General features: G+C 45.8%; 1 protein-coding gene across 1 annotated transcript in view; it reads right to left on the bottom strand.

Annotated features, from left to right (window-relative positions):
* The window catches only part of LOC120842590 (UPF0462 protein C4orf33 homolog), a 43,127-nt gene that overhangs the window by 4,797 nt on the left and 22,946 nt on the right, over positions 1-15,384 (bottom strand). Inside the window, exons 3-5 of the mRNA XM_042290033.1 lie at positions 5,290-5,474; positions 3,134-3,191; positions 1,215-1,266 (exon numbers count right to left, since the gene is read on the bottom strand). Of these exons, the coding sequence (XP_042145967.1) occupies positions 1,215-1,266; positions 3,134-3,191; positions 5,290-5,474 (295 nt within the window). The remainder of the gene's footprint in view (positions 1-1,214; positions 1,267-3,133; positions 3,192-5,289; positions 5,475-15,384) is intronic.

The raw sequence follows: 15,384 nt of genomic DNA, 5'->3' as shown, positions 1-15,384 counted from the left end.
CCTCGTTGCCAACCGTACGTTCAGAGGCGGAAGGACATTACACCTAGAGGATAGAAAATCCTGCGCACCCCGCGCACTGTTTTTTTTTTTTCTTTTCACATTTACACGAACTTAGTTAAAGCTTTCCGTAAAATAAACCCTGAAAACGCGGGTTTCTTTCTACCTCACTAGCTGGGCGCAGTGCTGCAAAAGCTACGGGCGAGAGAAAGAGGAAAGCCTCTCTTGTACGAGTCCTGAACGACGGGCCAATCTCGGGGGGAGAACAAAGCGGGTTCGCAAAGGAGAGTCCGGATAAAAAGGGCCTTCTTTCTCCCCCTCTTTTCAACCGCTCGGGTTACGCTCTCGCCCCTTTGGCAATGCTGCGCGTAACTATGCCGAGAGGAAGTCGTCTGCTTCACGCGCAGGGGTTGCGTTGACGTCAGAACGACGGCGAGTTCTCATTGGTTTGGGTTGGAAGGATCGTGGCTAAATCTCAATGCCTCAAAATCTACCCACTGTCCCTTTCTATTTCAATCAGCCAATCAGAGCTCGGCGTTCTGACGTCATTGCGACCCCTGTGCAAGAAGCAGACGAACTTGCGCTCCGCATAGGCCTGCTTCAGAAGGGCGCTGCCATCTTGAAATATCATGTTTTGTCGTCGTCACGCCCTAAGAATACATTTAGGATATAAGCGTAACCGTCACACATTTTCGTTTTGTCTCCCTTTTTCTTTTTTTTTCAGCGTATCCAGGTTGAAATGTTTTAATGTTTTTTTCGTCGCCCATACCGGATATGTCCACCAGGTGGCTGGGGGCGAAAGTGAGCGAAAACAGGCCTATAGATACCTGACGTGTCCATGCCATGCCTTCGACTATACCGCGGCGTAGGAGGACACGTAAGGGAAATTAAAATGCGCAGTAAAGCGGAGGCGTACAACACCAAAACCGGAGAGTTCGGACGATTGTTCGCAATTTCTAAAGGTGAGCCCCTAAATATGCGAATAAAATTATTAATTCCACCAATTTGCGGAAAGTTATTTTATTCCCTATTCCTCCAGCTTAAGCTTTTCTTATTCAAAGACTAGAGCAATGAGGTTTTCTGGTTCTCGCGAATTTCAATAATAATAAAAAAAAAAGAAAACAGTTTCGGGGAATAATTCTCGCTGTTTCTTGGTATGTACCAAAAATATGCAACCCTAGGGCAGACCAGATGTGTGAGACCAGTCGCACGCTTACCTTGATGGCGTTGCCTTCGCCCTTCAAGAGCAAGACAAGATGCTGCCCATGCCTGAAAGAAAATACAACTAGCTCGCACAATCCCCTTCCCTGCCCCATTTTCTTTTTATGCGAGTCCACTTTTGAAATGCAAAAGAAACAAATCGGGATCTCTGAAAACACTTGCCGCTACCGCCATGTTACTAAGTTAGGACGGTGTATAGAAGCTACTGTTGGATTAACTGCTTACAGTTACACAGGGCGTCAAACCAACGACGTAAAAAAGGGCGCTTGGAACGAAGAAATGATTTCTTTGGGATATTGTAACGACTGCACCGGACGTCAGGTATAGAACGTAAAGTGATGACATGGAAACATATTTACCTAAAATACAATAATTTCGTCCTTTTTAATTATCTGCTTCACTGTAGTTCGAAATTTGCGTGTCCCATTGTCAAAATATGCTAAAGCTGCTGCGATGTTGCAAATGCGAAATCGCAAGTAAAATTGCGCCATGCGAATCAGGCACTAGGCTGTCTAGGATGTGGCATACTAAAGCTCAGAGGAAAAAAATGAATTCGGAGAGACGAGCTTTTTTGAGGTGTGAAACCTCGTGCCACCTGGTGAAAAACAGCGCACAAAACAGCGCAGCGCTGCGCGGGTGAAAACAGCGCAGCGCATTTGTGCTCTGTCCTTTGTGCCCAAAAGAAAACATCAGGCTGCCCTGTTGTCCTGTCCTTTGCGCGCTGTTTTTCATCATGTCGTCCCAATACCATCTGGCCCACCTCACAACATTGCTCATGCCACATATCGGCTGGGAAAGCTACCAGCTGGTGGTAAAAGAGAATAAATTTGTCCTTCGTCGTGGCACTCTGGCCAACGGTAGTATAATAAAGCAATAACGTTTTTTAGTGTTTTTGTGTTTTTTTTTTAGTAGTAGTGTTTTTTCTAGTAGCGTTATAACATAAAAGTATATAAAAATAGTAGTAGTGTTGTTTTTTCTTTGCGTTCTTTAGTGGGCTGCTCGCTGGGTCGGTCTTCTGTCCAGCTGGTAGAAGTGTCTTGGCAAGGTCTCGAGGGTGATGTCCGGAGGCTTCACCGTGCGTTGGGGCTGGAGAAGCCCTGCTGGATGGGGGACGACATACATGATGAGGACGACACGTTCTTCTGAACAGCCGCACGAATCTTGGAGGTTCGGCGGCGATACAGGCGGCCAGCGAGAGATGACCTTCGGCGGGCTCTTCGTTGTCCGTTCTGGATAGCCCTGGCGGTTGATGGTGCGGTTGCTCGCTTCGGTGAAGGAAGCGGCTTCAGGAGGTCGAAGTAGACGGCTGCCACCCCCGATGCGTTGATGTCCAAGGATGGGACGTAGCGCAGCGGTCACCCTGTATGCCTTGCTGTCGTCGTCGTCCTCAAGAAGTGTCTGCTTCTTCCTCCACCGACCAGAACGCTTTCGTACGGCCATGTGACCCGATCGGCTCGCCTGACTCGCTATCCGCTGCGGAGGCTGACGTCGCTTATAGCCGATTCACACGACGGACCGAATCGCAGTTTTCGTCCGCGGACCGTGTACCACGTGACCGTCACGTCACCGATTCTTGCAGTCCGCGCCTCGTTCGCGAACACAAAAACTAATAACGTAACCTCAACGAAAAAAAAAAAAAAGTGACGCCACAATTTTGCATTAACCCAACTGCCACACACACAAAAAGAAAAATCGTCCCAATATGCAAACAAACGACCAACAACGCTCGCCGACCCAGCGAAACCAGCTTTCTTCTAGAACTAAACAGCAACGACCCTAGCGTTCCTCCGCCATGCCACTTATTCGCAGGCAAGTTCATTTCTCAGACAAATTAAACAAAAAGGTTGCGTGCTACTTGTCACTCTAACTGAACGAAGATCTAGCGGAGAACGCGTCGACAAGAACATCTACTTACGGACAGAACTCCAGTTCAAGATAGCGATCGTATTCTCCAAGAATGAAAAGCTCCACCACTGCATAAAATCAAGAAAGAGGTTCGAAATTATAGTTTCGGGTTGAATTCAACAGCTCGTTTATCATTATCATCCATTCATTCGCGACGTAAAAAGGGGGGGACTACATTGTTATTATAATCTATGCACGCCGTGAAGGGAAAGAGTGGATGTTGCTTCGACGCAGGACAGAACCCACGGTTAGTTTTCTATGCACCGAGGAAGTTATGCGGTTAAATGCAGTTATGCCGTTAAATGCAGCTAACAATTATTATTATATTTAGTAATGGACATACATTTATACAATATTTGTAAAAAGAAAGTTACGCTTCTCTTTACAATATTACTTGAAGTGTTTAGCAGCAAAGATGATCACTCCGGCGGAAAACGTAAATTCAAGTTTTCATGGTCTACGATTTTTTGTGACTTGAGATACTCTTCTTTTGGGGCGAAATGTTTTGTTTATTTATTTATTTACTACTGATAAGGTAATAAACAGATATTAGGGGAATAAAAAATTGAAAGACGTTTACAAATCTCTGTAATGCGAAATTAGAGCGCAACTCTTGAGGAGGAGGAGGGGAGGCTATGCTCTTCCTCCTCTCCTCCTTCCTTCCTCCTTTCCTGCTCCTCCGTACCTCGCCCTCCTCCTTCTCTGAACCCTCCCCTCGTCCTCCTGCGTACCCTCCCATCCTCCTCCTCCATACCCTCCCCTCCTCCCGCAGTTTCTCTGCTAAATTTAGCTGAAAAATTTACGTGACCTCAACACGAATTCAGTTACCCGGCTGAATTTAGCGGGAAATTGAATCGTTCTTGAGGCCACATGACGTCAATTTTCCCGCTAAATCTAGCGCGGTTACGCTGACGGCGACGCCGCGAGACACGGAAACGGGCGCCTAACCGCTCATTCACACTGGAAGCGGATCCGCGTTCGCAAAGCGGTTGCGAACGCGGTTGTATAAAGATCCAGTGCAATTGCAGGCGCACTCGATGACATCAAGTGCGCGTGCAATTGCACTGGATCTTTATACACCCGCGTTCGCAACCGCTTTGCGAACGCGGATCCGCTTCCAGTGTGAATGAGCGGTAAGAGCTGGGCCCTAAAAATGTCGACCAGCCTCCATTTTGGTCTAACTGAAATTACCCAGGAAAGGTGGGAGACGCTTGTCGACAATCGTCGTCACTTCCCCCACGCAGCTTGTATTGCGAACGCGGCCCTTTCACTACGTAACCCCGGTCGATCAGTTGGAAACACTATCAAACGCACACCTCAAGTGTATACACGTTTGCAAGTCCGGCTTCAGGGCGCTGCCATCTTGCCTGTCTGGGGTGCGCTTGGACCGGTCATAATCCGATTACGAAGCATTGCTAAGGCGTCGTAATCGGATTATGGCCGCTCCCGAGAGCGCACCCCACTGAGGAAGATGGCGGCGCCCTGAGACCGGACTTGCAAACGTGCAAACGTGCGCCTAAATTAGAGTGTGTCTCCAACCGGTCGTTCAGGGTCACTTGGTTTCCGGGCCGCGCTTGCAATACGAGCTGCGAGAAAGGTGCCAGAAGCGTTGATCGCCTGCAAGTGTCTCCGTCCCCCCGCCCGCTTTCCTCCTTGCGACGCAACGCATGTGCCCTCGTAATCAATCTGCACCGGAGGAGGTTAGAGAAAGCGTCCGCCATTAAATTGCAAACTCCCTCTGCGTCGACCGCGTTGCGCTGCGTTGTGTCGTGCAGCACCGTGCCTGCCCATTGGCTAGTCGCAAGTGTCGCCATAGCAACTCGTACGTCGCAAACCGTTGGAGTTGCACTCAGTCGGACTCGACGCGAGTGTGTGAATAGCCCTCGAGTGCGAACAAGTGCGACTGCAACGGCTTGCGACGTTACTCCTTTTACGGGTTGCTATGGCAACAGCTCCATCGGCTTCGACAGAACGCGGTAAAAACCGGCTTTGTTCGAGCGGACGCAGCTGTTGCCATAGCAACCCGTAAAAGGAGTAACGTCGCACTCGGTCGGGCCCACGCAAGAAGCAGACTTCAGCTGTCTACGAGTGTGCAGCGAAAACTGGCACGGCGGCCCAAATGCAAAACGAAGTACTGAATGCGCGGGATTCGAGTTGCCGGTTCACCTTCGTACTCCCAGAGACCGAACAGCGGCTGGCCCTCGGTTCCGGCGGGTGGAGCCGGGTCGTCGAAGAAATCGGCTTCTAAGGTCACCGGGATGACCCTGTCCTGCTCCTGGTGCAAATGGACCCTCGCGTGCCCGTGGGACAGGGGACGGTTGTCCCAGGTGGTGCCGATGTCCACCGTAACGCTGCGAGAGAACGGAGACGCCGATTGTCTGAAAGGGTTGCTTTGGACTCGATTGCAGGTTAAGGGGGCCGTGCAACGATATCGCCTAGGAATGTTTCTCACTTTACACACGCTTACCGGCACTAGTGGGACCCAAGTGTACTCGAACGAACGACCAAGAAGCTTCTTTGTGGCCGCGTAACTTCAAGGAGAAACGCGGACGTTTTCTTTCAGTCTCTCCTTTGCAAAACTCAATGACGAAGTCGACGTTGCCAACAATGCGATTCCCAGAATTGCGTCACCAAGCATTGCGATCCTCGCAGGGACGACAACTAAATGCTGAACATAAATTAAACACGAGCACAGCATGAGTATTCGATTCGGGCTCGTGGCAATCAACGGCTCGACATGCCTTAGGGTATGGGCTTGGCCCTTTAACAGAAAGAGGACAATCTCCTCCCGCGTAGTTCTCCAGTCTCTCCACTTGAAGAGAGCGAATGCTGGAGAGGTGGCGAGGGCTCTCGCCTCATCTCCAGCGTTCGCTCTGCGAAAGCGGCAAGAGTGGAGGGCTATGCGGGATCAGCTCGTCCACCACCATGCACCACTAGAAGGAGGCGTTGGCTTGTCCTGCTTCTCTTAACTTGCTACAGGATACGCTTCTTTTCCGAGTAGTCGTCGCCATCTTGAATCGTAGAACTTCGGGTATTGGGAAAAACATTGTTTTGCCCTCGCCGGGCAACCGGAAGGTGTTCACGCTTTTATTACTACTGTCAATCGTTTCTGTGGAAACCGGCCCACTCGTCACAAGACCACTCGTCACTGGAAAACCTGGCACACGACAACTGGTCACAGCGGCCTTCTGGATCTAGGTCATTTCGTCCTAGGAACACACGGCATATGTGACTTTTCGTCACAGGAACACAGGTCGCGAAGCCGTCTGTCTTTTCGAAGGAGCAGTTTCAACCTTGCTTTACACAAAAGAACTGGAACGCCTGGAATTCCTCCTGCCATTTGTCGACAAACAAAAGGAATTTAAATCCGACTTAGAAATAAGTTTAGAAAGTTCGTATTTGATAACACTATGTTCAGGAGAGTTTAGAACTAACGAACACTCAATGCACGGAACTTCGATGCTGTTGTACTAAACGGGAACGCGACAGAACAGCACACGACAAAACAGCACGCGACAAAACAGCACGGTCAAAACAGCACGCGTCAAAACAGCACATCGACAAAACAGCACGGCGAAAAAACAGCACGCGTCAAAATAGCACGCGACAAAACAGCACGGCGTCAAAACGGCACAGCGACAGAAGAGCACGTGCCAAAACAGCACGGCGTCAAAACAGCACAACGGCGTTTACATTTGGATATTATAACAAACACTGCGAAATTGAGCTCCGAATTTCGGAAAATTGAGAATGAAACAAAAATAATCTCCGATAAACTCCGCGGCAAAAAATAAACTCAGAAAAACACCCTCCGAGCTTGACGAAAACTAAACTCCGAAAACACGGAACCCTACTCATTACTGACAATATAACCACTTCCTTTCGCAGTTTTCAGCTTGTCTGCAAGATCGGTTCAACTTTCAACGAAAGCTCCGGGGGCGCAGGGGTCTTCAGGACGAAATCTGGGTTTTTCACCTGATAGGGTTTTGTGCTGAATTCTTAGTTAAAAGAAGAGAGTTTAATCGTGAAATCAAACAACGGAAATCAAGAGCGTACGTAAATGCCGCGCATTGTTTAACACCCCTAGCTTCCGTCTACTACAGGAGGACATAAATACGAGTGTTTTTTGTCATTCGTGCCGTCAGCGCGAATTTATCACCTCTCGCAGTCGTGAAAATGGGCGAAAACCCACCGAGTACAATGCTTGCTAATTTCTCCATTTTGATATTTGCCTCTCCAACCGAAGTGGTACTGAAGCTCATGGTTGTCGTGTGTACAAATGCGAGCACACGACGATAATGTCAGATCACGATAAGGCCCCAGTGCGTCTCACAGAACAGGTCGCGTCGGCTGCCAAAGACGGCAACAAACACCACCAGTGCCTGGTACTCAATATACATTTTGCACAAACGCTTTTAATTATTGCATTTTTGTTAGTATACTGGTTTTCGGCAATAAACCTAATATAACTGAGAAGTTTATGAGTCTACAAATATTCACCGCGATAAACCGAAAACTTTTGTTTGGAATAAAAACCGAAAAAAAGTGCGCGGAATTTTAAAAAAATACAAACCGAAAATGCCGAACACTAGTTATATTGTGAATGTCATGTTTTGACGCTGTACTGTTTTGATGCTGTGCTGTTTTGACGTCGTGCTGTTTTGACGCCGTGCTGTTTTGGCACGTGCTCTTCTGTGGCTGTGCCGTTTCGACGCTGTGCTGTTTTGTCGCGTGCTATTTTGACGCCTGCTGTTTTGTCGCCGTGCTGTTTCGACGCTATGCTGTTTTGACGCGTGCTGTTTTTGACCGTGCTGTTTCGTCGCGTGCGGTTATGTCGTGTGCTGTTCTGTCATGGTGCCGTACTAAACGTTTTCATGCCATTGCACCAAGAAATCTTGTACGGAGCTAGCATAAAATGCGGTTCTGGAATTTATTGGGTATACAGCGATACGAACTACTGCGAGACAACCGAAGGCAGCAGCTTCGGCTATGGACTCTCAGGATATTGGTCAACGCAGCCGAAGCGAAAGCTCGGGAGAACCTAATGGGGCACTTTTAATGAAGCACATTCTGGAAATGAGTAGCAAACTGACACAAGTTCTAGATCGAATGAATAACATCGAGAAGTCAATGGATGAACAGTCAGGAAAACATGACGCTGTAATGGTGAAGTTGACTAACCAAGAAAAAACAGTGGAAGGAATAGAACATTCTTTAGAAATAATGCGAAAAGACGATCATGAACTTCTGGAGAAGGTTAACATGCAGGAAAGAGAGTTAAAAGAGCTAAAGAAAAAAATCCACAGAACTTGAAAGACAATTCGCAAGAAATAAGTTGGAGATCCAGGAGCTCAAAACCGCAATAAACCCTTTTGAGCAATACTCCAGAAGGAATAATGTGGAAATTCATGGTATTACTAAAAAACATAACGAAACTCTTTTGGAAGTCGTCCAGCACTTGTCTGCTAAACTGCAGCAACTGTTTCTAACACCTGAAAGCATAGAAGCAGTCCACTGATTGGGCCAAAAAGGGGGTAAAATAGCACCCATCATTGTTCGTTTCAAAGACAAAACGATTAGGGACCTCTGCATCTCTAAAAGAAAACTGCTGAAAGATGAACACGTGTTCATTAATGAAAATCTGACCAAGTTTCTAAGACAACTTTTGTGGAAAACAAAGCTGTGTGCAAAGGAGAAGGAATAGAAGTTTGTGTGGGTTAGTAATGGAAAAATCTTTGTCCGTGAAAAAGAAAGCTCGGCTGAGATCCACGTGGAAAATGAACATGACTTCTCTAAACTGCGTGAAACATGGCGAATTCATATTCATCATTTGATGACTGGGACCCTAGTACCCAGAGCATGTTAGCAGATACAGACGGTGATAACTTGCTGCACATAAATGTCAGAAGTGTACAAAAGCACGGGGGCCAACTAAATGTATATTTACAAAATAGAGTAGCATGCTTGGATATATTCGTTTTAACGTAAGTAAATATTGACTCAACGTTTGCAAGTGCTTTCAATTTGACCGGACTTTAATCGTTTTCGGAGTGCAGGGAAGGAAGAAGTATATAGTATTTATAAAACATTCCTGGATGTCCGATCAACTGGCAGTTTCTTGTAACCACGCGGAGGTTTTGGTAATTTGTGTGTCAAAACGGTAGCTACTTTTTGTCATTTGTGCAGTGTATAGACCGCCCAGTGCAAATATACCTTGCTTTCTTGATGAATTAAATGAAATCTTTAAAAGTTCAGTAACAACAAATACATGGATGTTGCTGGCGATTCAAACATAGTGCTAAGCACGGCGTGTCTGATTACCTGAATTTATTAGCAGTTTTTAAAATTAGAAAATATAATTAATGAATATACTAGGGAAGAATACTTGTGATAGCGCATAACAAAGTCATATGTATTGACTATATCATTGTTACAGAAAGTAATCTTACGATGGTTTCAGGTGTAATTAGACAAAAAGTTGCTGATCATTATTTTATAGCTCTGGCAATAATAGTGGTGAGTCCTTAGGAAACCGAACGTATTCTCGATAACAATTAGATTGACAGAATGATAAGAGAAAATACCTTGCTTTTGATCATATTACTACTTGCCAGATGCTTGGGAATAATTTGAGGTCGATATACGAACAGTGGGAAAATCGTAAAACTGAGACAAAGAAATCCACAAAATGCCTGGATAAACGACAAAATCTTGACACTATGCCGTGAAAAAGATAGGTTGTGGAACACTTGTAAAGCAAGACCACATGATCTTATAATTAAGGGAAAGTTTAGAAAACTACGTAATAAGGTAACTGCCAAAATAAAACTGGCAAAAAATATCATTATACAGCTAAATTTCAACAATTCGAGGGAAACACGAAGAAAACTTGGGATTGGATAAAGGAAATTACGGGCAGTAGAAGGAAACAAAATCTAGTTGAAACAATTCAAAAAGCTTTTGGTAGTAACAATCTCACTTCTTTATGCAACCGATTTAACGATTTTTTTTCTCAAAAGATTGCGGATCTGAGAAAAGTACTACAACATCAAGAAGAAGAATCAAATAGCTATGAGAGTAGTGTGTACTCAGTTTACTTGCCTCATATGATAGAGATATATCTTAGATGCATAATAAACAACATGAAAGCGTCAAAACCTTCGGGGAATGATTCCATTCGATTAACAGACATTCAGACAAATTTGAGGTATTAAAAGACGTTCTAATCAAAATAATAAACGAATCACTCTCGTCAGGGAAAGTTTCAATAGATTTAAAACCAGCTGTTGTGAGACCATTATATAAAAATGGCAGTAAAAATAGATTATGCATTATAAACCCATTTCAATATTGCCAATTATAGCGCAGATGATGGAAACATTTTTTTTAATGCAGTGACATCGTATTGCGAGTTCTGTTTAATAAATAAGTCTCAGTACGGATTCCGTAAAAATAGCAGCACTGAACTTTTGCTGGAAGATCGTTTAGATCAGTGGTCGGCAACCTTTTGGCGAGGCGGGCCAAGTCACCGCGAAGCCTAGGCGGAACGGGCCGGACGGCAAGCAGCGGGGAGGGGGGGGGGGGGGGGGGGGGGGGGGAGAGAGAGAGAGAGAGAGAGAGAGAGAGAGAGAGAGAATGAGTTAAAAAAAAAAGCACTTGCACGAACTTACATTGACGTACATAAATCGAAAATGAACAGTTTCTTTATTTCACGATAAACAACATGAGATACAGCATTTCCAGGAAAACGTAGAGACTCATCTCAGTGAAACTTTTAGTGTTGAACTGCGCTCGTCAAACTACAAACATCCACATTCAAGCTGCTAACTGCGAGTCGCAAAACATTATGGAGGTTCTCGTCAGTCATTCGTGAGCGCAAGCTGGATTTTATGCACTTCAATCGTGAAAAAGTCTGCTCGCAGACGGGCAGCAAATTAGTCAACTTTATTTTTTTGCTTCTTTACCTGACTGCGTAGGGGGGAGGGGGGTTACCCGGAGGCTGAGGGCCGTATGATACTACCTCGTGGGCCGGATCCGGCCCGCGGGCCGCTGGTTGCCGACCACTGGTTTAGATTATGTCAACTCTAGTCTTGTTTTAGCCCTATTTTTAGATGCTTTTGAAACTATCGATCATGAGCGGCTATTAATAAAACTAAGGAAAACGGGTTTTAGAGGTCCCTTCAATGCATTCTTGAAAGACTATAATACAGACAGATATCAGTTGGTTAAAATTGGCAAGTTTAAAAGTAGATAAACATCACTTAACTCGGGAGTACCTCAGGGGTCAATACTAGGACCCCTTTTATTTAACATTTATGTGAACCCAATTGGAACTCTACCCTGTACGTCCCGATTGTATCAGTATGCGGAATCTGCCTTGATATTGGGACACAGTGACGAAAAATGTGCATTGTCCATTTTTCAAAAAAAGATATTGAAGTAATATTGAGCTGGTTTTCTGCTGATCACATCTTTGTTAATTCCAGTAAAACAAAACCGATGTGTTTCCGTAGTCCGTATAAAGATTTAAATTTTAGCACTCCGTTATTTCTCCACTCACAGAAATGCACACGTTGCAGTTGTGTAGCATTAAATTATGTTACAACATCTAAATATTTAAGAATACATCTAGATCAAAGTCTCCTGTGAAACGAGCATATAGAATATCTTATCAAAAAAGAATGCGTGCGGTCTCGGTTTATTTGTCTATACTCCGATGTGGTATCTCTTTATATGGTCTGTGTTCTAATTATAAAAAAGAAAAACTTTACAAAATACTACATAAAATTGCGAGTGATATTACTTATGGTACAACCTACGCAGAGTTGGAAATGCATCAGAAAATGGAAAAACTGCACTGCTATGTTATTTTAGTAAATCACTATTATAAGAGCAACTTCAAAATAGCCTTATAAAGGAACGAACGCTTTGGCGCATAGAAAGTTTTGTTATTCCGAAGATTTGTACAAAATATGGGGAAAAACAGGCATATTAAGTCTTATTTTATTTTAGTAAGCTTCCAGAAACTTACTATAACATGGAGTCACTGAAACAAGTAAAATATGAACCAAAAGATTGGTATTTGAATTCGGAAATGTAACCTGGCTTTATTGCTTTAGTATGCCACTTAGTGTTGTCTCTTTTTTTCTTGTCTGCTTTCGTTGTGTGCTAGTAATGCACACAGGAGGATTTCAGTGTGAGCATACAGGCACATATCAGTGCTTTCGCCGGCCTGCGTATGTAATATGTTTATGATCTGAAAGAAAACTCTTCTTCTTATTCTTAACATTTCACGAGTCTGTTAGTACTCTGGCGGTTAGGGGCACACATACCTATCTCGGATACCAAACAGGCCACTTTACAATAGTACGTCAAAGCAAAAAAAAAAAAAAAAAAAAAGATTAATGTTTTTTTGTTTTTGTTTTTTTTTTTAGGTTGGAGAGTAAAAGTGTGCACCTCGTTTACTTGTCGTTTTCCCACTTGTTTCTTCAACTAATTTCTTACTCTGTTGCTGTTTCTTTTTTTTTTCTTATTGAATAAAATAGAGCGATTTTTCGCATCAAATTTTACTTGATGTCGGATGTTTCTTGGTATTCGAAATTGTTTCCATACTCAATGGACCGTTGGACGATACACGTAGCAGAGCCCGTTGGATAGAGTACAGATCACACGGAAAGAATAAAAACACAGAATATACGCGAGGGACAGACACACACAGTTCTGTGCGTGTCTGTCCCTCTTGTATTTTCTGCGTTTTTATTCTTTCCGTGTGATCCGTTGGAAGAAACGGGCAGTTATCTATCTGAGGCATTTGTATAATCAGAATAAAATTAAGAAGAAAAAAATATTTTCATGGTTTACTATACTTCGTTTCAGCTTCGGTCCGAGCGCGGCCGATGTTATGAGCCGAAGGGCCAATCAAACAGCGCAAAAAGCGCAGCGTCATGGCGTGCTCTCTGCGCTTGATAGGACTAGGCGGCGGAGGAGCGCGCACAGAGAGACGGCGCATACCGGCTTGTCCTATGAACTGCAGAGAGCACGCCATGACGTTGTGCGTCTTTCGCTTTTTGATTGGCCCTTCGGCTCATAACATCGGCCGCGCTCGGACCGAAGCTGAAACGAAGTATAGTTTATCTTCAGATCCTTAATGACGCTACTGGCTGATTCGACGTACAAAATTACCTGTCCATGTACACAAACGTCAAATATACAAAAAAATAACGGTATTTTTTTCTTCTTTTTGTTCAATCTAGTGGTAATGTACGGGTAAGCTCAGAATGCGAGAGGCAGAAATGAACCTCGGAGAACACAAGAAAAACAACCAACTACGGCGCCCATTTCTACTACAACTTTTATTGCCCCCAATAGCGTCTTCCTCGTTAGTATAGTGGTCAGTATCCCCGCCTGTCACGCGGGAGACCGGGGTTCGATTCCCCGACGGGGAGATCTTTTTTTTTTTTTTTGTTTTTTTTCAATCTTTTTTTTTTTTGTAAAAATTAGTTGTTCACTGCATTACCGGATTTTTTTTTTCTTTTTTTTTCAATCTTGTTTTTTCACGATGTTCGGGATTTTTTTAAAGTTTGCGACGGATATCACTTGCCATGTTTTCTCGGTCTGTTGCTTGTTCCCCGCGTCGACAAGAGCCACAAATCCACGTGAATTTCAATGCCACCCTTTCAAAGAATGGCTATTCGACGTAGACAACTACCTGTTCACGTCGCACAGGCATAAGAGATCCGTAGAAACGTTCGTGTTTTTTTCTTTTTTATCCACTGGTAACGACTGGGGTAAACTATGCAGAAAGAAAATAACGGGTCTTCGGCGCCCATTGCTACTACAACTTTTATTGCCTCCATTACCATCTTCCTCGTTAGTATAGGGATTCTGTTCCTGCGCTCGCACGAGGCGGTCGCAGAATGAGTAGCTCCGATGGAGTGGCGATAGCGGCCCTTGCCGGCCGTGGTTCTTTTGTTGATAGCGCGGCTGTTGCCGATGACTACAAAGTGGTGTTACCGCCGATCCCAACCGGGATGGCGGTCATGAACTCTGTTCTGCTGCACGGCGATTTGAAGGGGCGTGCCTACCGCATCGAGGACTTCAAGACCGAGCTGAAAAGGTGTGGCGTTTTAAACGAGATACTGTCATTTGGAGCATTCCAAATGAACCATGTGTGGATGGCAACGCTGAAATCACCGGAGGCGAAGCAACGCCTCGTTGAGGCCAAACAGCTCAATGTCAAGAACTTGCGCTGCATCCTCATCGACCCGAGCTGCTCCGAGGTACGCCTTCGTGTCCATTGGGTGCCCTTCCATGTACCAGACGACACGGTGCGAAAAATGTTGGAGCCCTTCGGCAAGGTCGTCGAGGTGAGCCGAGAGAAGTGGCGAGTCGAAGGATTCGAAGGAATCGAGTCGACCACACGCACCGTCCGCATGACGCTTAGGAGCGGTGTCACACCAGACGGGATGCCCCACCAGCTTCGCTTCCAGGGCTTCAATGCACTTATTGTAATCCCAGGACGCGCGCCGGTCTGCTTGCGCTGTAAAATGACCGGGCACATCAGGCGCGACTGCCGCACCCCGAAGTGCTCAAAGTGTTTCCGCTTCGGGCATGACAAAGAAGAATGCGTGAAGACCTACGCAGGCGCGACGGCGGCACCGCCAGCACGAGAGGTCTCACCGCACATCATGGATGCGGATGAGGCGGAGACTGCAATAAGTGGATTGGAGCTCAAGGCACCCGCCGGGCCCGATGGCAGGACAACGGTCTTCGGCGCCAAGGGTGGAAACGAGTCGGCGCCCGTGATCACAGTTCCGGACGGCGCGCAACCTTCTCGAGTGGTGGTGACTCCCGAGAGCTTCAAAGCCCCAACCGTCGTCCACTCCCCGCCAAGCGAGGACGCGTCGTCCAAGGATCCCATTGACATGGATGAAACTGGCGAGTCCATCAAGCGCGTCCTCGACGACCCCGAACCCTCCCTGGGGGGTGCGGTTCCTAAGCCTACCCAGGGCAAGGAAAGGAACAAAAAGGGGCGGTTCCTGCCCCTGCACACCACCCCTTCCGACGTTCGGACCCGGCACGACTCCAAGTAAGGCGGTTATCGCCTGGTCTCGAGAACTTCTGCGCAATTGCTAAGGCAAGTGCCCCATTTTAACACGGCATGATTTGTACGTTCCCACCAGCATTGAAGGTAGCATCGCTAAATGTTCGAGGTTTCGGAGCACGGAAAAAACAATACCAAGTACAGCGTTTGCTGAGTAA

Source organism: Ixodes scapularis, unplaced genomic scaffold (genome assembly GCF_016920785.2).
Source record: "Ixodes scapularis isolate PalLabHiFi unplaced genomic scaffold, ASM1692078v2 PGA_scaffold13__105_contigs__length_92229423, whole genome shotgun sequence".
Lineage (NCBI taxonomy): Eukaryota > Metazoa > Arthropoda > Arachnida > Ixodida > Ixodidae > Ixodes > Ixodes scapularis.
The sequence above is the reverse complement of the archived record's forward strand: the minus strand, read 5'-3'. Positions and strand labels throughout refer to the sequence as shown.